Genomic DNA, 22,110 nt, shown 5'->3' with positions numbered 1-22,110 from the left:
ACAGCCTGTAAGAAATTCATTTACAATAGGTTTAAGTCCATATACAAGTGACTACATCAGTAAAAACACTCAATGTAAGTGGCGTTAATTGTTAGTTTCAGCAAGAAGACCACAAATTGATCAGGCCTTGAAAAAACAGAACAGTTATGAGGCTTAAGTTAGCTGCCACAGTCAGACTTCAATAGATGTGACCTGATGCTTTTAGGTGTACTGATCAGCCACATTTCTATGAGTTAACTGGGATCTATAGTCTATCATATAATTTCGTTATCTCAGTAATGATTTAAAAGCTCTTGTTCTAGGGATCTGAACTTTAAAATTTTTCCCTATCCTAATGTCACTCCTGGAGCTGGTTCTTCTGTGTGTTTAGACACATTAACAGAGTGAAGCCTGCTTGTGTGGGTGTGCTCAGGGTCTACTCATCGCTGTGGTCCTTGGCTGTTCTAAACCGGCCTTATCACAAGCCTATTGAAACAGTGGGTATGTGTACATGCAATAAAATCACAAAGAAGCCCCAATTAGAATATTAAAATTCTAAATGACTGCTGTAAGAAGTTTATAGTAGGAAACAAGCTATTACTTCTCCGTGGTAAGAAAAAAATGCAGTAAAAAGATTGCTTTTTCTCCTCCATCTCGAATTAGCACCTCTTCATTCCAATGTTTTATGAATGACTTTTGTTTCCCCCCTTAGTAATCTGACTTTCTTGATCCTTGTTCCTAAAGATCAGTTGTGCAGGACATACAGGTGTTAGCACAGCTGGCTTGCTGATGACAACTCTGTCCATATAGCTGTCTAGTGTGTCATCACTCATATTGTTCAGTGTCATTCTGACCTAGCCAAGCTAAAAATGGTACTCCAGCTCAAGAGGGATTTAAAAACCTTGACAAACTAAAGATAAGACATTGCCGAATGTCATGTCCGTGTGCTTAACTGTTTTCAGTTTAGACATACCTAAATAACTAATTTCAGGGTGCATTTGTCTCCTTTGTCTTTTGTTTTTTTTTTTTTAAAGGCTGGATACTTTTGTGTAGTTTGCCTTCAGTAAGGAAAAATCCTTGTTTGGAGAATTGTGGAATTACTGAATACGTTAACTCTTATTTTCTCTAGACATAGGTTCATTTTCAGCCCAAGGTCACTGAAATCCATTCATAGGGGATGTATTATAGTGCACATCCTCCAACTACAGCGAAGCTTCGGTGCAGTGGTCAATGTTTGCAAAAAACAACTCTGGATCAAATTAACATCTTATTCAACAGAGTGTGTAGTTTGTGTGTGTAGTAATATGAGAAAACTTGAATTAAACTTACAGATAAGCCTGGGATGGTATTCTACTCTGAAAATCAATTTCCAGAATCTTGACTAGTCTTTAAGAAAAAAAAAAAAAGCCAAGCATACCCAAACCAACAGTTTTATGAGGTACATGTTTCCTTACACAAATGCTGTTATGCAGTAATTAATGTTCTTTTAAAAACCACCTATGAAATGGCTTGTATTGTAATTAAATACAGATTTGCATGTGTCGTGGTTTAACCCCAGTCAGCAGCCAAGCACCACGCAGCCGCTCCCTTACTCCCCCCTGCTCCCAGTGGGATGGGGAGGAGAATCGGGAAAGAAGGCAGAACTCGTGGGTTGAGATAAGAACAGTTTAATAACTAAAGTAAAATATAATACTAACAATAGTGATAATTAAATATAATAATAATAATAATAGTAATGAAAAGGAATATAACAAAAAAAAAGAGGGGAGAAAAAAAGAAAAAAACAGTGATGCACAATGCAATTGCTCACCACCCGCTGACCCGTGCCAGAGCCACGATACACACCTCCCGGCCGACTCCCCGCCATTTATATACTGAGCCTGGCGTTCCATGGTATGGAATACCCCTTTGGCTAGTTTGGGTCAGCTGCCCCGGCTATGCTCCCTCCTAGCTTACTGCACACCTGCTTGCTGACAGAGCATGGGAAACTGAAAAGTCCTTGGCTTAAGATGAGCGCTACTTAGCAACAACTAAAACATCAGTGTGTTATCAACATCATTCTCACACTAAATGCAAAACACAGCACTGTACCAGCTATTAAGAAGAGAGTTAACTCTATCCCAGCCGAAACCGGGACAGCATGGCAGTAATAAAAAAGGATAGTCACTAAATCTGTATGCTAATACCAAAATTTTTAGTAGATTTTCAATTAAGTGAAATATTTGGTATACCTAATTACATTCATGTATGGCTCCCTGCAGCAGGGTATTTGCAAATGATATTTAGAACCTCCACTATCAACAGATGTAAGACCCGTGGGTTTGAGGATGTATTCCTTCTTTTGATGAAAGAGTATGCAATGATCTGCTGGCCTTTAATGAGTACTCAGACCTAACTGTGATGGCCATATAACAAGTATCCATTCAACGGTACCATGTAGCTCTTTTTCCTTTCCCTCCTATGAGGCAGAATTTTGTCTAAGCAAGTTATGTTGTGATTTGGTGTAGTTTGGTTTGGCCTTCTTGGGGGGGGGGGGAAGAGTTTGAAGGGGTTTTTTTGCAGTTCGGTTAACTGGTTTGGTTCCCAACATCATTCCTCACCTGTTTCGCTCTCTAATTCTGGCTATAGTTTTCCAGCTTTCAAATGTTTGCGTTAAAGTGCCTTCAGTTTAAGCAATGCAATCTTGTCACAGGCAGTCCTCTACTTCTGGAGTGATCCTTGATTGCTGAAACATCCTGATGGAAAATACTGTGTCCATGATTATATAGGCCCTCATTCAATAAGATGAATATATGCTTTTTGAGTGATTTCTGTATTTTCAGGGCACACTCAGACTCTGGTGTTTATGAGCAACTGATACTAAGAGATTGTCTCTTGGATCCAAAGGGTGCTGTGGTATATACTTCTTTGGATGTCACACATGCCAAATCCTTCAGCAAATCTTTTGGGGTCTGTATTCCCTTAAAGGGCTGACACTTCAGGTGTGATCACTGTTCTCTAGAGAGGCCATACTCAGGAATGACAGTATATGGATATATCCTTAGAAAGATTATCTGTATTGGTAACTTACTTGAAGAACTACTGTTATCAACACTATTCAGTACTATTGTTGGTGCAACTTCCTTCATGTATATTCACTTGCATTTTTTAGTATAGAGTAAGAGAACATCAACAATTCAGAACTAAACATTAAAAAATTAGGAAGTGTTCATGAAGGTTTAATTCTGTCCACCAATGTATATGCTTTATTATTCTCCTTAGTTCCATGATCATTTATGCCACTGTAACAAAGACTTACCCATTCAAATGAGTTACTATATAACTTATTTCTGTTAAAGTGCTTCTCATCGAAGAAGGCAAAGGACCATGTTCGGTAGATGTGCACATCTTTGATTTGTGCAATATGGCCTCCATTCTACATGCTGCCCCAGAGGTATGGACATTATGCAGCTAAATCAGCCACGTATTTACAAGACTGTGGTTAACACTAAGACATGGTTTGCATTCAAACTGCCTCCTCCTGTTTTAAGTTCTAAAAACATTTTTGTTAATTATACGTCACATGCAGAACACATAACTGTGGTAGAAACCATTTTGCTTGTACTGTTTTAGAATGATTTGCATAACATATTTGTAGCTTCTGTTATCTCAGCAATATGGTCATCTCAAAGTCAAGCAGACTAAATCATTGTTTGCCATTCACTTATTACCAAATCATTGCATCATTGTAGTTTTTGTTGCACTGTTTAAATTGCAGATGATATGCTATTAAAAATAGTAGTAGGAAATGAAAGTAAAATAAGCCCAAAGTCTTTTACTTTCTAGGTACTATTTTTTATGTAGAATCAGTGAACTTTGAACTTACAAGAGGTTCTCCTATATAGCTTACATAGTGAAGTTTATATCCATAAATAATCTTATTTTCTTTTCACCATAAGAAAGCATTGAATTAGGCCCAAAATAAGGAACTAAAATCTCAGGTTTGTTGTGCCAGTCACACAGTAACCGGGTAAAAACATTAGGGAGGGATAAGCACATCTTAATACCATTTACAACTTGCTGGCATTTAGTACCATGTCTCTATCGGCCATAACTGGACATACCAGCTCAAACTGTGCAGAGGGAATACAAAGAAGTGAGCACAGAAGTGGACTGTAGACAAAATTATTATCTCTGGTTGGCAGAGAATTTTTAATATCATTTTTGGACATGTAGGATTAGCCCATCAAATTCTACACCTTGGTTTAGTCAATAACGTAACTTCAGTTTATTATTCAGTTTCAGCTTTGATCTGAATTCATCAGTACTTTATTGATTTTAAATTGAGTGGCTATAGCGTTGTCTTCTGTGTTGCTCTCTTAATTAATTAAAAAGTTAAACACTGTCATAAGTCACTATGCTCCTTTGTTTTAAAATGTTTTGGGTATTGTAGTAGAGTTGTGTGGCCCTGTTTGTGATTTTGCCTGTTTTCAGACAATATTTATGTAAGGCTAAACTGAAAAATCTAGTGATCATACTTAGCAGCCCACTGTCACAGTACTTACTATGCTCCTTATCAGATCACTCTTGCAGCTTTTCACGGTCTCAGCCAAAATTGTGTTTACCAAAATCAGAAATAGCCCAAATCTTCACTAGCTTTGGATATAGATACATTTATGTATTTTTTCTCTCTATTAATTTTTGGGTATAGGGAAATGGGACTGGTTTTAGACATTTTTAATCATTGCAATAAGCCTGATTAGCTGATTAGGTTTTTTAGATTATAGCATTAAGTCTCTAGCCTAAGGAGACCTCTCAGATAAAATAGTCTTGCTTTAGTTTTTATGTGGAGAAAAAAAAAAAGTGTCATTAAATACAAAAAAGCTCTGAAACTTGGATCGTAAAGCTTAATTACACAGGATGGTTTTCCTCCCTGTCAAGCTGCCAAAAAAGAAAAAAGTTTTTTTAATAAAATTACCAGTTTTACCTTTGCCTGATAGTTCTGTAATGTAAGTGTGTATGTGAGTACTGTGCTTACTTCCTTAGAGAATGAGGAAATAATCACAGTCTCCCAGCTCCTGTCATTATCTTTCTGGATCTCAAAAAGCAAATAGCCAGGAAGTGATGAAATTAGTTCTTAACTAAGATTTCATACAGATACAGCCTATCCAGCGTGATTCCATGTAGGCATGGCCATTATAGCTTTCCATTCCTTGAATATGTAGCCAACTTGAAGACTTTTCACTTTTAGTGAAACAATGTAATGGTATTTGTACAGTATATGCCCAGTCTTTTGTTCTTATAATTTTTCCTGAACCCTTGTGAGTATTTTTCAAAGGAAAACTCTAGCTTCATTTTCTGTTTCTCAGTATGCATGTTGATAATGAGATTCATTCTTTACGATCTAAGTATTTACAAACACAGAAAGTTTTGGGGTTGTTTTTTTATTTGTGAATCTTCATATAAAATATCATACTCTTTAAGGAGCTAATATGTACTTTTCTGGTGCGGTGGTATTAATGGCATATGTTTACCACAATTCAGCCATTTTAAAAAATGGCTTTTGTATTTTATTGTTCGGTGAGTGTCAGGCCCCGATAGTGAAATGGAGAGTTTGAAACTAATAGGGTTAAAAGGACTTCCACTGTCTGCATTGTGTGTGTATTATACCTACATTGCTTATACATTGTTTTTTTCCCCCTAGTATTAGCAATCTGCTTTTGTACTTTGACATAGGGATTTCCCCTGTGAATTTTGTCACAGAAAAAAGAGAATCATCAATATCGCAGTTAAACTTGACTTTCAAAGCTAATAGTATCTCATTTGGGGGCTGAAATTTAATAAATTTTCTTTGATTCTGGTTGAGTTTTTAAACATCAAACAATGAATTGGCCAGGGTGCAGTAAAATATTTAGATCTATTGACTACGGTTCAGAAGGGTAGAAGGCAAAACACTGGTGGTTTGATGTTGATAAATTCTTAGTACCTTAATCCACATTAATGTTTTCTTTTATCTGTGTGCATACTGGCAGCAAAGACACTGAAAAGTTGGGATATATAAGCTATAAAAATGTAAATCAAGTGTATGGATGTGTGTGTGTATGTGTGTGTGTGTATATGTGTATTTAAAGAAATGCATTTTGTTATATTCAGCAAGGTTAACATCTGACTGGAATTACACATGCTGACAGAACACTCTAGAGAGTATGTTTGTTCCACAGGACTGTATATCCTGAACCTAGTGCACTGTGTGTGCAAAAAACGTGTAGAGGACCTTTCCTGTTATAAAAATTGCATCATAGTGCATATGTTTGGCAGCCACAGGTATTGACAGGAATTCTTTAGGTCAACTTGGGAAATGTAGGGCTCCCTATTCCCACAGAACAGAGCAACGAATAAAATAAAATCTTTTCTTCTTTGTATCAGTAGGTTTACACATGCATACTTCTTTCAGTCAGGGTAGATTTCAAAGGCTGTGCTATTATTTGAAATATGTTCACTCATAATCAACATTTTAAAAAAATCTGACTTTGTAAGTGGTTACAAAAAAGTAATCTGGGAGTTAAAATGAATGGACATATGTTTTAATTCATGTTTGGTGAGTTCTTTTGGGCAAGGGAGGCTCTAAGAAAAATGAAATTTATTTTAAATAGTATTTAGTAAATGGTGTATCTATTGATTTATATGTATTTAGTGTATATTTAGTATATGTTTTAGTATCAGATGGTGTATTGTTAAAGACAGTAGATTATTTTTGCAGTACTAGCTATTGCTACTCAACAGCTACAGCGTATGCCAAATGAATGTATTTCATCTATTCGTTTGTACTAATATATATTTGTATGTGTGTCTATCCATCCGTATTAGAATCCAGTCGGACTACTGGGATCTCCTGGAGGTGGACATGATAGGTTTTGTATTAAATAGAATGAAAAATGGGCGTGTGGCAGCATATGGTATATGAATGTAAGTGATGTGTCCACGGAAGTTACGTGTTAAAATGCATGTAATTTCACATCCATGCTGCTAGACTAATTACGCGTTGGAATATGTGGAAGAATGTTGCCTTTTAGGTAACGATAACAGCGTTCGTCTGGTGCGCAGCACTAGTGAGTCTGGTGGCGTTCAAAGACAAAAGCGTTGGTCCCTTCACGTTGCCGAGAGGTGTGCCGGTGCGTTCGCATCGCTCTGAGGGCACGCGAGCGTCTCGGCTGACAGCGGTGCCTCGCGTGGTCAGCAGGTGGCGCTGTGACACCGACCGCCCTCGGCGCGGGTCGCGGCCGCGGGGAGAAGCCGCGTCGGTGCTGCCTGGGGGTTTTGTTGTGTCCTTTCCTTTCAGGCTGCCTGCGAAACTAACTGAATATCAAACTGTCTGAATTTCGTGCAAATTGTAAGCAGTTCCCGCTCCAAATTGGCATAGTTAGAAACTGTATAAAAGTCGATTAATACCAAGTAGTGCATTATTTCTTACGGTGAGTCCACAATAAGAAATCGAGTAGCAGGGGTTTTTTTCCCCTCCTTCTGTTAATTGCAGAGCTACAGGTTGGTTTATTTTGCTTTGTTTGAGGATTATTCATTTTAATCTGGGGTTTAATGGAATTGATATTAAATGAACCTTATTGTGGAGGACTGCTATGATCAGTAGCAGTACAGTAGACAGAACTCACATGCCAGCTTCTTGTTTGTATGATCACATGAACTTTTTAATTTCATAGCTGATGTTTGTTTGAGTCAGAAGTACAATTACTATTTCTTTTCTTATGAGGCTTTTACAGGGGACAGATCTGTGAAATGTATATACCAGGTGGGCTTGTGAGCCCTTAGTGTCTCTTCTTTCCTTCTTATTTCAGACCAGGGGAAGATGCTTTTTCTTCTTAACATTCTCTCCCAGCACTCTGAATTAGAGATTTATTTGCAACGAAAAATCAATTAGTCCTAAATTTATTCATGGATTTCAGGTCCAGCGATCAATGCAAGTCCACTCAGTGGGCTCAAGGGGACCCAGTTCATCCCAGTTAATGTGTCTGAAGGGGAATTACCATTGATGCTGCTTTTTTCCCTTTAGGTCAGAGATCAGACCTTGCTGTCACGGACTGCGGCAACTAGGAATGACTTCACCCTGCAGCTACCCAAACTGCACCTAGAGACCTTTGCAGTGGAAGGGCTGAAGGGCAGGCCAGAGGTTGTAGCATTTCAGGTTAGAGTCTAAAATAATCCTGTTTCTTTTTTTCCTTTTTTTGTATCTGAGATAGAACAAGAAACTAGACTGCTCTGAATGTGTGGAGAACAAAAAGCTTCAAAACTATTGCAGTCAACAGTTGAAAGAGAGATAATTTCTGTATATACTCTTGAATACGATATTTCAGAGATGATGTGAACTTTTAATTTTGCACTTACAGTGTTAAATAACTGATGGGAATATGACTATGGAAAAATGCAAATGTTATATTTGAAAATTAATATCACTCTATCCCACCCCCCATTTCCTCCCCCTCTTAATTTAAGGAAGACAAATCAAATAGAGAAGAAAAAAAGACAGAATTTTTATGCTGCTTCTTGGTCAGTATCAGATTTTTCCATATTACAGTTTTAGAAGTAATAGTGATTTTTGAGCATTCCTAAGTTAAAACAAACTGCTGTTTGGAATACTTAAATATAGAAGCTATGTTGTTCACGTAGGTTTAAAGATTTGTATGTTTCAAAATACTGGTTTCGTTAGGAGGAAACAATGGAAAAAAAAGAGAAGTGAACTGAAAATGTGCATATTTTCAACTCTGAAAATGGATTCTGTGCAATGCCTCCTTATTGTTTTTAAGTTTGTTATGTCTTCTTATACACAAACTATCCCTTAGTCTTTATAGCTGTGCAGAATGACTTCATTCTTGTGATACATTATTGCTAAAGGCAGAACATTTTGTTTTCTCAATGAGAGAACGACAGGCAGAGTGAGTACATGCTTCTTTCATTGCGCTTTTCTGTGTGAATCAGAGAGAGGAAAGCTAGTCATGTAAAGTGCAAGGAAGTCAGACAATGCAAGTATTGCATAGTGTGTGTACATTTCTGTAGTAATCTTTTTTAATTTATTTGTAGATTTTCTGTTCTGGATGCAGTATATAATTGCAGGAACAGGGTCAAAAAAATCAAACATTCAAGAAAGGCAGATTCTAAGCTGGACATTTCTCACTGTTGCCCTCTTGCATGCATGTATTTCCGTATGATAAAGATTTAAATTGTGTGTATTACTGTGTTTCCATAATAAAGTAGTAATATGTAACACCTTGAAATTCCCATGAACTTTAGTTTACACAGCTATACGTCTCCAGCAGAGGATAGAGTTGCAAATGTTTCCCCAATACAGTGATGATCACTCTTAAGGCTGTGCAAAAGGTTCCACAGGTGGTATCTTTTCAAGGAAGCTGTCATGGAAATCACCAGCTTTTAAATACTGCTCTTCTAATTTGGTGGCCTGTTCAGTGATAGCTGCCTTTTTTTTTTTTGTCCCATCCCAACTACCATTCTTTTTTGACCTCAGAATGATTGTAGAAGCATTTGCAAGACAGCCTATTCCTTCTTTCTTTCTAAGGAGATGAAGAGAAACAGAAGTACAAAAAGTTGCATTTCACATTTGTACAGAGTGCTTGTGGTATAACTAATACATAGCAATGTATGTGCTGGGTAGCTTACTGGTGGTGCAGTATTGTAAACATACTTTTTGTTCACCTGACAGCTCCAATTACGCGTGGTTACTCTGTACATACACAAACAGCATCAATGGTTCACAGTCTGTCTCACTGTGCAGTTCCTTTTTTCCTTTTCTTTCTCCTTTTCCCTTCCCCTTCCCCTTCCCCTTTCTGTCCCATCTCCTCATCTCTTAGTTACATAGTGCCTGTTTGATAACTTTCTAAGTGCATTATAGAGATTTTATTATAAAATTTCCCTTTTATAGCTGGAAGTCAGCTAATTGATTTTAATTTCACTGTATGCAAAACTATAGTAAGGGCAATCCTGCAATCTTAAATGAGCTAAGCAGTTAGTAATCACTTTATGGACACTTCTTATTAAAAACAGTGGAATTGTTTGCATGCATGGTCTCTATAACCGCTACTACTACATGTATTTTACAGTTAGTCTGTGACAAGTACATTTCAGTTAAAGGCCTTATTATCTGCAAGTGTTAGACATAAGGAGGTTTTTTCCAAGTCTAAATTTATTGATATTTGACGGTTTCTTTTAAAAAATGGCATAAAAATTAAGATCCTAAATTAGACAGTATGGTAGGGATGAAGCACTCGCTATCAGAACTGTTGAGTACTCACAGAAGATTGCATTGTTTTATTTTTATTATTCCTGCATCCAGTTCATAGTAGGTGGCTGGAATCAGTAATTAATAATAATTTTATATCCGTTGGTTCAGTGCATATGACTTTTTCATCATATGAGAGGAAGAAAAAAAGCTAGTATATTTGTACGTGCATACACATCTGCATAGGTTATCTTTCTTCCAAATTTTTCAGAAAGCAAGTGGCTCTTAAAGGTGTTTTGAATGAAATCTGCTATCCTTGATTTACTTCATGGGCTCAGCAGCATTAGGGGTCTGTATTCCTTGTCATTGGGAATACAGGAAGTCTTGGAATTTTTAAATTGCTGTTATCTCGATATGAATGTTTCTTGGGAAAAATATGCTTTCTTTATAGAAGTGCAAAGAAGATTGGCATAATGAACCTAAGTTGCTTGACTGTGAACTAAGCTATCAGAGATTTGCTTTTTTGTGGCATACTTAATTAAGTACCTTGTAAAATCAGAAGGTTGTTTTTTCTAGCAAATGGATCCAACGTTCCAAGTACCATGAATGCTTACAGGTCTGATCAAACAAACACACAAATAAAACCCCTGTCATTCCCAAATGAAACAATTGTTAAGCTGTATAGGAAGTGGTGTGCATCTTTTAAAGAATATGTTGTACACTCTAGTGATAGACCTTTAGATAATGAAATTAAATATTTGGGACACAAAGTTCTGTGTATCTTCTCCAAAGCCTGCACTTTATGTAATCGCTCTTGAATTGCAAAATTACATAGTAGATTGAAATGTAAGTTATTCAACAAGAATGTCCTTGCATAGAGTGTCTTCTAAAGTCCCATGGAAGTAGTGAAAGTATGACTTAATTTGTAGGCATTTGTTAAATTCTTGGAAACTGTAACAAGAATTACTATAATAGTTTGAAAATGTCACTTGAGATGTATAAGTAATGAAAAAAGTGCAATATCTCGAAGAGTAAAACGATACGATTGCTATAACTTCGAAACACTCTTACCTGGTATTTAATTGCTGTGAAGGATGTTATGTCACAAAGGTGTACTGTTTGTTACTTAGTTAAGTTTGAAAGTGGAAAATACAGTATTATTTTCAAGCACCTGAAACACATGAGAACAGGATTTAAGGTGTGCTGTTCTGGCCATGCCTGAATGTTCCCACTGAAGACAAAAAGTGGAACCGTATGTGAAGCCTCCAATAAATACAGGATATAGGGTGAAAAAGAGCAACTGAAATAACATGGGATTCCTAATTCTAGTAGTCTTGTTTGGCAGGTGACTATTTAAATTAGCCAGTAAAGGTTATCAACACTTTATAAAATACAAAATTGAGTTGTGCTACACCTTTAGGAAGAGGATAATGTTCTCTTAACTCTCTCTCCTGAAAGAGGTTATTGGCTCACAGAAAAAGTGGTCAGTCAGAAGATTCATTCTGAATTGTCTGAAGTACTTTTACATCAAATATGTAATTAATACTCATGGCAAGCAATTTGACCTAAAAAACAATGCATAAAGTCCCCAAATACATCAGATAAGGTTTAAATGTTCATGTATATATAATTAAGCGTTGGTATACTCTCACAATAAATTTCTTCTGTTTGGAGATGTAGACATAGAAGGGTAAGAACTGGCACGAAAGAAACTTCTTGAAGCAAATTTAGGTACCTCAGACTGGTTTTGCAATAGCAATAGAATGTGTAGTGTATACTTGATCTATAAGTGCTTGATTCCCAAACAGGGAAAGGCTAACAACATCGAAATCGGTGGTTTTGCCCTGTGTACCTAGGTTATGCTCTGTATCTACCATTGCAGGTTGGTTTTACAGGAGGTGCAGGAGCTGTTTAAACAAAGTAGAGGAGCACTGTCTTTGTGGATGATGTGCCAGATGTTCTAATACACAGAAGTAACAGATTTATTCAGGCATTGTCAGTGAAAAACTGGCAACAAGAAACTTGCTGTGGTTATCAGAATCACATCCGCTGCGTGTCCGAAAGACGTGCGTATTGCTGTGTGATCAGACAGACACTGATGTTCACACGTGGTAGCTGCCTGCAGATGTGCAGTTAGGGAAAGAGTAATCATTTTCTGTGTCATGGGAACTACCTTGACCTCTGTCTTCAAAGTCTCCATTTGCCTATTTTATTAATTGGCCCTATTAATTTGTGGTGGTTGCTTTTGTTCAGTATTTGGCATGGTGGGCCTCGTCCTCCTCTAATACCTGGTTGCTAAAGGATATGATGTGGCTTCTGGATGTTGGTTTGGAAGAGAACTGATATTCGCCGTTTTATGGGATTTATATGGATTAGAGAACCCAAATGGGCAAGTTTTGTGAGTGACTTTAATGAGGATGTGAATATTTAATGCATTTATGTGGTATATGAAAAAGCAGATGTGAGAATGAGACTGTAGGCAGGCGTCTGGTGTAAAAGGGGTGCACATACATGTATCTGTATTTGTCAGTATCTGTAGGTCTTAGGAGAAAGCATTTCTTTGTGTGCTGCCCTTCACCTGAGATTTAAGATTGACCTCACTGTTGGAAATCCCTTGCATATTAAGAAGATTTTGGTTTATTATAACCAAGGACTTGAGTAGGTAAATCTGTATTTTTCATTACTAAGCTCTCCCTTAATTTTGAAACATCCTATACACTTGTGGTGTGCTTTCTCTTCTCCAAGTTGGTTTGAGATGGCTAAGTTTTCACTTTGTCTTGTCTGTCTATCTCTGTCTCCTTCTCTTTTTGTCTCTCTCTGCCACACACTCTCGTTCTCTGCCGCACGCTGTCTCTCCCTGTGTCCTGTGTGCACACTCTCCACTGCATGTGTGCGCTCTCTGCCGCACGCTTGCTCGCTGCTGTGTGCACACTGCTGCACACGCGCGCACTCTCTGCCGCTCTTGCTCTCCCTCTCACTGCCGTGCCTGCTCTCTCTGCTGTACGCACACTCGTGCTTTCGCTCGGTCCATCTCTGCTTGCTGCTCTGCTTCAGTGTCTCTCAGTCTGCCCCTTTCTCCTGCTCCCTGTGCCTGTCTTTCTCAGTCTGGCTCTGTCTTGCTTGCTCTGCCTCTCTGTCTTTCTGTCGCCACTGTCCCTCTGCCTCTGGCTCCCTCCCTCCCTCTCTGCCTCTCCATCTCCCCGCCCCCCATCTTGTGCTCCCTCTGTCTTGCTGCTGTCTGTCTCTGTCTTCAGCATGTGTCCATCTGTTCATGCAGGTTTAGGAAGTCCACATGGGATTTATATGTACTTCTTTGCGTTTCTCAGGTGTTTTGAGGTAATTTGAAATGAAAAGTGCAGTAATAACATAAAGGCTTATGGTGGTGGTAGTAATATGGTCAAGTACTGACATATCTTCAGTGTTACCATATAATCATTATAAATTTATGAAGCAATAGGTTCTTACCATTTATTTTATGTAAATTATGTATTCATGTATGATTTAGTCATGCATTATCTGATTGTGTTGTAGGTCCACTTTTTCTAATTAATTGGGCAAACATAAATGTAGTTTAAAGTGTTAGGAGCTTCTTAATTTGTATTTTTTTCACTTGTTCATTAATTTTAGATTTATGCTTGATAGATTAGAAGGGAAAAGGTATGCATAATTCTACTGATATTTTTTCTCAAAATAATAAACACTTTGTCATTCCTGTGTTTACTTGTCAATAAAAAAGTTCTTACCAAATTGAGGAAGCAAGTGATTTCAAAGGTAACATTATAATTCTGTCATCAGATTTTATCCTCTGCATAGGGCAAGACTTTCAAACATAAATCACTTCTGGTATGAGGACTTAATGGGATGAATTAATCGTGGAGTAGCTGCTTGAAAACTGAATTATTAGTATTTTAAATCTTGTACTTCTGTTTTGGAGCCTTTTTCTTTAGTTTTTTAACGACACGGCCATTAAAAGAACAAATAATTGTGTTTTTTTCCTCTTAATACTTCAGAAAGGAGAAACGTTTTTAAGAGAGTCTTGACGATAGTGCATTTATATATATGTGCACCGAACATACACACACTTCTAGTGTTTTCATTTTACTTCCACCATTTCACCCACCGAAGGAACTATCCATTTCATTACAGAGGTCAGAATGCTGCCTCCTCTGGAATCAGACTGCTGCTTCTTGTTGGGTAAAACTGGGTCTTCGTTCTCCAGGAGTTCAACAGCTGCTATCAACGGCACCTGGGCTGCCCTCCCCCTCTTTTCTTCTCCTCTCCAAGAGGACTGATTTCCTACCTGGTGTCAAAATGTGCTGCTTCTGGACTGACCATGAGCCTGCCTTCCAACATACTGTGTAAAGAGAGAAGTGATTTTTTATTAATGTAATGATACTTTGCACTTGCACCTTGAGTTGAAATACTCATAAGTAAGTGTTTTAAACTCATTAGAGCGGGCTCACACCTCTTGCAACCCTGACCTTTTGCAAATTGCAATTTGTCAAAAATAAAGTTGGTGCAGGGCTTAAGAAACAGTAATTAACAACTAAGTAAAATCTGAATAACCAGATTCAAGAGAGGTAACGTGAAGAACTCTAATTTAATCTCCCTGAATGTCTTCAGCTGGTATCTGGAGTCGTGTCTCCAGATAGGTTGTATCATGATGATAAGTATTTAGAAGCCATTTTAGCATGATTTATTTTAACTATAATTCCTTTAAAACATAACATTAATGTATGTTAGCAAAACACACTTTAAAACATAAAAAGTAAGGCATCTTCAGAATACCAGTGATGTTTGGAAATTTGCCTTCTATAATTTGAATTACACACCCCTTCTCCTTTCTGTGGGTTAACTGTGTTGCCACCTTCCTCTCCTCTTCACAGCATTTCTTTTAGCAGTCTTTTCCTCCCTGTCGTCTATGGGCTTTTTATTGCTCTCTCTCCTTTCCTCATTTCCCCCCTCCTTATCATTAGCCTCTTTCCCTCGCTTTCTCAGCCACCCTTTCAGTTTTTTGTTCTTCCCTTGTCTTTCTTCATTCTAATAAACGAATAGAGACTATATGAAGAACCCTTCTCAGAAGGCTTTGTAGTTAGCTGGTACACTGATTGCACCCTAACCCTGTTAAGTCTGGCACTATGGGACTGTAAATATCACAGTCAGTATCTGTAATCACCAATTAATCAATTACTGAAAGCTGTCTCTTTATGCCTGTGAAACTACTAGCTCTTGCCCAGCCTCTTTCATAAGCATTATTAGTTTTGTAAAAAATTTTCAGTTAAGATCTGCTGCTGATTATCTTGAATGCCAAAGTTAGTATATAATCATTTAACCTTTCAGTAACCTTTCTTAATGGAAAATTTTCTTTCTTGACCCTGTCAAGCAATCATGTAACTACCTGCCTTTGTCCACTTAGACTTTTTCATACATTTATATCTGTTGCATGTGGGTAACCTCTTATGAGTGATCTGTGCTGATATGCAAGAAAGCTCTATAAGAACTGTGTAAAATATGATCTTAATTCACCAAGTTTATTTATTTAGTTTTGCTTCTGCTTGTAATCCTGGGATGGGTTTTTTTCCCAGCTGGTTACCAGGCTGCTGCATCTTACAGCATAAGGACCCAACAGGAAGCATCTTTATTGACTTCTAGTCACTGTTCTTTTATGAGAAAAATTACTCTAGAGACATGGTGATCTCAATATGTACCCAAGGCTGCCTGGGTGAATGAGGGCAGACTCCTAAATGCTGTTACTACAAAAATAAAGCATTGTTCAGTAACAGAAAATAACAAATACAGTTTTCACAGCATCTTGTTTGTTAGGCAACTTTTCTTACTTCAGAAATCCTGTCTTTCAGAACTGCGTGGGATTATCTGTGCGCAGTATTTTCAGAAAAGGAGTAATTTTACCAGATAACCACTGCATAGCTTGGATGTGACTCTGTTGTTTGATATTGTCTGCAGTGTGTACTGTTATAACACAGATAAGCCCATTCAGAAGCATAGCTGTTAAACTGTTGATAATCATGTGGGTTACAAAATGAATTCATGAAGTGAATACCATGAAAGATTAGGACTTGTCTGGAGTCTTACTTTTTTTGTACTGGTTCTTTTAATTTCAAAAACTAAGAAGAAATGCTGAGCAAGTGAGTCCAAGCAATAGGAGTTAATAAGGCAATAGACTTTATTACTACAAATATCTTAGTAGCAGAAACAGAATCAAACTATTTTTTATTCTTAATTACATTTAAACTAAAAAAAGAAACTTCTTCAAATGCTGAATCTTTTATTTAGTCTTTTTTCACTTAACTGTTTAGTATTCCATTATTATAAAACATATCTCTGTTTGTTATTCTTATTGATAGCTTACAGAGCAAGAAAATATTATTAAATAATGCACTATATTAGTGCAAGAATTTTGTAGTGGAATCAAGGGAGACATTTCTGCCCAGATACTGCATTTGGTGGGCCTTGTAGTTAAAGACCTGGAAGAGGAAGGGTTATCTACAACTTGAGCGAGTTTATTATGGCTTAGTGATTTGCTGATTGATTTCATTTGCTGTCAGTTAAGGCTCTCTTAATGTCAGCTTTCTTTGCATAATGCCTTGAAATAAAGACTGATGAAGTTTTTCAGATTGATGCCGCTTACATAAACTGACCCTGATTTGCCCTTCTGCATGACAATATAAGTGACAGCAGTTAGATGAAAATACAGCAATGAATATGCAACTTAAGGATTAAGAAAAACACAGTAAACCTTTCAGAATATAAAACTAGGCATAAAAACCCAGGCTGTTCTGTTAAGTCCACAGTTGTCCTATATTGAAGAAATAGACTGGGATAGCATCCCAAGTGGTATACCACTGAAGTGAAATTCGAAGAGGACAAGTTTTGAAAGGATTAAAAGTTAACCTGTTTTTTACTAAATTCTACCAATTTGCCACTAATTCATTTTGGGTTTGTTTTTTTGGGGGGAGGGGTGTGTAAATTGTGGCTTGTAAATTCACATATTTTGTTACCTGCAAATTTTCTTTTTTACATTGTTATCTTGCAGGAATCATAATGAACTACTTTGAAGCTGTTGTCTTGATTTTTCAGTTACTGAATTGATTGATGGTCTAGTGATATGTGCTGCTAGAATCCTAAGGTCACAAGTTCCAACACTTACATTGGACTGTGAAAAGCATAAATTCTTAGGACTGATAAGGTCTATTGCTGTAGGCGTTCCAGGACAAATATGCTTGAAATAGGGCACTCATTTTTAACAAATACTTGTCCATTGCAAGTACCCAATTTCATTACAGTCTTCTTCAACTCTCCCTTCATTATGGTCTCTCCCTTCATTATAGTTTCTTCCTGTTAGAAGCAAAAAGGTGGTAAGAAATTAGGGGGTGGGGAGAAAATGGAGAGGGCTGGAGGCTGCTAAAGTAATGGAAAGAGGATGAATGTGGAACTGTTTTGTAAACCTGAATAATAGGGATTCACAGCCTGTATGTTGGCAAGTTGACCTGCAAAGGATTGAGTCTTTCATGGCTTTTAAAAAGATAATATCCATGGAAAGACCATCATTTGTTTATCCTCCTGGAACTTTGATAGAACTTACACTTAGATTCCTTTGGATTGCTTTCACATCATGATCTTTTTTGCCAGAAGTGCAGTTCCAAAGTAAAGATCAGGAGGAAACAGTCACCCGTTCGACCTGTGGGGCAAAATTGCAATGTCCATTTAATGCCTGAAGACTGTATTTTAGTTCCGACTTCTCTCTGTTCAGGGACAGATTGTGTGTTCTTTTCCAACACCAGCACCCACTTGCAGGTCCCCCTCTTCCTGATCGTATCATAGTTGACAAATACTAAAGGGAGAGATTAGAGAGCAAAGCATCATGGCATTGCTACTGCATATAGTGCCAGACTTTCTCTCCATCCAGTTTCCCATTCTCAAAGGAATAACTTTTCTATAAATTATTTTAACATTGCGCAAGCTAAAGATTACAAATTGAAGTTTAAATTCGAGTTTTTACAAATGCTTGCAAAGACCACAGGACTGGGTTTTGAGTAGTGAGTCTCCTACATGTCAAAATATGATGTTTGTCTGTACCTTGGCAAAGGTCACTATCCTAGATGCTTGATTTGTTCTGCATTTATTCCATGTGAGACTTGCTGCAAATTTTACTCCTTTGGGAAATAGACTGTGGGACTGAGTAAACATTTAATGCTTAGAGGACATATAGAATAGCAGTAAATCTGGTTGTCCCTGCTTAAAAACAGGTTGGACAAGGGAAAGTCAAAAAAAGAAAAGAGTATAAGAAACAGGGCTAAAATGTCTCCAGAGTTTCTCCCAGCCTCCACCATTTTAGTTCAAGGACCTCCTGAAACAAAATTCATATTTTTGTATTCAACAGCCATTTATTGTCCCATTGCTTTTTGAACCCATGTAAAGTTAAGTATTCACATGACTTGTGGAAAGGACTTTTGCAGCTTAACTACACATTTTCTGAAAAACTATTTTCTATGTTTGTTTTGAAAATGGTTTCTGCTACTTCATTTAATGTTAATATGTTAATGTTAATAAATATTCCCAGTCTACCTTCTTTATACTAGTCATGCTTTGGCATTGTCTGTTATAATCACCTCCCATTCTCTGCCACCCCATCAGTAGTTGTTTCTTTTCAGTTTACTTTCCTCATTTCTGAACTACAGGAAGGTGAAAAACAGTAGAAATCATCCATAGTTTCTAGATTTGATAGGCTGTGGAAGTGATTTCTCTATGTTACCAACATCCATAGGTACAATTGCGCATAAATGACCTAACTGCAAGTAGTAGTCCAGCTCTGAAAAGTGAACAAGGAAGTAGTAACCAATTAACATCAGAGGTAGTTTGGAAAATGCTGTCCTCTAGGGTGTTTATAAGGTAGGATAGCCTGGGATCCTTGGATAAGAACCAGCTGCTTTTGTTGATCCACCATTAAGGTCACCACTCAAGCACATGCTGTTGCGGTGCCTGCAGTCATTACCAAATCTGGTAAAAAAGAAAGACTAAAAAGGGCTTTCTCAATCTAGTTACGATGCCCTGTGATATGGGGTATTTTACTTCTGATCCTATTGTTGAAGAATACTTGATGCTCTCTAGGCAAACTCATCTCACCAGTGCCTACCCTCCTTAGTTTTCTCCTTTCAGTGTTGCTATAAGTATCCAGTTTTATAAACAAAATTCAGAAAGTCACTTTATCTCTTATGCTTCTAAGGAATTCGATCTAATTGTTGACTGTTGGCCAGACAGGAATGGACCATAACAGCCTGCTTCTTACGTGCCAGGCTCCCAGCCTAATAATTCAAATCCTATTCTGCAATCTGATGATAAGTTTCCATTTAATGAAAAGACATTTGGTGCATTTGCTGAAGACAAAGCAGAAAATAAATGTCTTCCAAAATATTATCTAAAAAAGCTCATCAGGTAACAACACATCTTTGAATTGTTGGTCTGAATGAGGACAACCAGAGCTCTGCTAACAGAAAAGTTAGTGTCATCTTCTCTTTGTCTTTCAAGCTGTTCCAAGTGAACAGCTTTCTTACTTAGCTTGTTGACCTCTTGCATAGAAGAGGCCCAGACTTCAGTATAGTGGAGTCTCACTCATCCACCAGTTTTTAGCATGGAAAATTTTAGATTTATTTTAGATTGAGATTTATACCTTTCTGAGTTGAGCTAATCTGTCATCTATAGGACAAATGCCAAAAAGTTAGACAAACAGAATTTTTCCCAACAAGGATTTTCTTCAGCTGTACGTCCATTGTTAGTAGAACTAGATATTCAGAGATGACAGGAATCATTTTATTCGTTGTTCTTCCTCAGGTTATGATGGTTAAAAGCAAACTTTGTGAGGAAAATATTTTCTCTATGTCATACTAAGCTTAAGGATAGCAAATTGTCAAGCTCAGTGTCAGTACCACTTTTGGCAGACGTTGCCAATATTCTCCAACTTCAGCTTTGGAAAGAGGGATGCTAATGTGTGTGCTCATTGTGAAGGTCAGTAGTAGGTGTACTGTGCTCTTTGAATTTCCTTTGACTCTTCGGATTTTGGAACAAGAGCTGTTGTCACTGAAATTTCTAATAAAACATTTTCATGGCATAAATCAGGTCTTGAAAGCAAGTCTGATTGACAATCTAGCCATTTGTGTGTTGGGTTTTTTTAAGTACAACTTTTGATACAGTTCAAGAATGTATGAAGCAAACTAGTTATCTCACTAACATCTCACTTAAGGCAGAATGAAGGGGGAACACCTGTCCATCCTATATGTGGCAGTGGACATTAGATTAAGGGTGTGTCCATTTGCCTGAGGAATGCAGTTCAGCTTTTCTAGATCATTACTTTCTCTGTAGAGACTGACTGGTGCTTTTTCCTGTGCTGGCATCATGAATTTGTGCACATAACTGATGTTTTGGTAAGAAGCCAAAATGAAAAAAATTAGTTTGCTATCCAGCCTAACAGGTATACTTTAGAGTTTTCTTACAAAACTAAAAAATGTTGCTTTATGTAGGATGAAATATTTATGTTGAATTAAAACGCAGTGCTACCATGAGCACTTCATAAGAAAAGCAAAGGAAATGAAGTAACTGTATCACAAGAGTTTGTGCAGTTTTCTAGCCCCTGGGCTCCATTAGACTTGAGCATTCACCTAAAATCTGATACGAAGATTAGGACTCAGTAATGATTGTTTATGTATGAGCCACATAATCGCAGTTGTCATATCGACTAAACCTGCCAGAAGGGACCTTTGTTTCTCCTAATAAATGGCACCTACAGCATAGATTGTCTTCATCTTTTTGCATGGAAAATACAAAGTGGACACATTTCCCCCTTCTAAGCATATGTAAAATATTTTATCTAATTCAGTTTGAAAATGTTTTACTCTAAAATTGAAAAGCTGCTTCTTGTGGCCAGAAAGGAATAATCTATATCCCTTCATATCTCTAGTCAAAATGTTTCAGGAAATGTCTATACTGAACCCAGATTTTGTGGGGTGATCATTTTCTTCTGTTGGACTCGGCGACAGACTTTTTCTACACTGGTTAAAACTAAATTGGTATCTTTTAATGAGTTTCTAAAAAGATTCATAAAAGTCTCAGTAGCATCTATTTGTCTGTAAAGCATATTTTTTTACTAGAAGTAATTGCACTTGGTCTTAGTTAATAGAGCACTCTTTAAAACCAATGAAAAAACTGTATTTTGATTTTCAGTAAACTCATTGTTTCTACTACATTGGCAAATAGTCAAGTTAGTTACTTATATTGAATAGTTTGTGGACAGCATTTCAGATCTCACATTTACCTTCCATGTGAAGTTGCTTCAGATTTTCCTACTTAATAACTTGATAGACTAATGTCCGCTTCTCTCTCCTCCTTAAATTGTTCTCATACACTTACACCTATAATTAATCCATTAGATTTCAGACAGTTAAGACTTAGTGTTTAGGTAACATTTATTTAAAAAAATTGGTTTGCTTATATAGGATATCCTATCTATATGTAGGAGTCTCTTAAAAATAAGAAAGAATATGCTTTTTTACATTGATTTTACTTCTATGAATTTGGTTGTGAAAATAGAATTCTATACTTGAGCTTTTGTACATCTTTTCTAGTTCCAAGATGTCACTCAGACCAAAAGCAACATCATCCAGATACAGGCAACTTGTACTTTCACTTGACATTTCACCTGGATTTTGATAAAGAGTTTTACTCTCTTGTTTCTCCTCAAGACTGAACGTGTGATGGGACACTGCCATTTTTTAAATAAAACTGCATCCTGACTTTTCTGTTGTGACTGCTGCTGTTTAGTTCCTCTCATCAGTGGTAATATATTGTGCTCACTCTAAGCAGATTTTCATGCTCACAGCTGAGGGACTTTAACATGG

At 37.2% G+C, this 22,110-nt stretch overlaps 1 protein-coding gene across 1 annotated transcript in view; it reads left to right on the top strand.

Annotated features, from left to right (window-relative positions):
* The window catches only part of CCDC171 (coiled-coil domain containing 171), a 151,859-nt gene that overhangs the window by 101,185 nt on the left and 28,564 nt on the right, over positions 1–22,110 (top strand). The window contains exon 22 of the mRNA XM_050913494.1: positions 8,024–8,155. Coding sequence (XP_050769451.1) covers positions 8,024–8,155 — 132 coding nt within the window. The remainder of the gene's footprint in view (positions 1–8,023; positions 8,156–22,110) is intronic.

Source organism: Gymnogyps californianus, chromosome Z (genome assembly GCF_018139145.2).
Source record: "Gymnogyps californianus isolate 813 chromosome Z, ASM1813914v2, whole genome shotgun sequence".
NCBI lineage: Eukaryota > Metazoa > Chordata > Aves > Accipitriformes > Cathartidae > Gymnogyps > Gymnogyps californianus.
The sequence above is the reverse complement of the archived record's forward strand: the minus strand, read 5'-3'. Positions and strand labels throughout refer to the sequence as shown.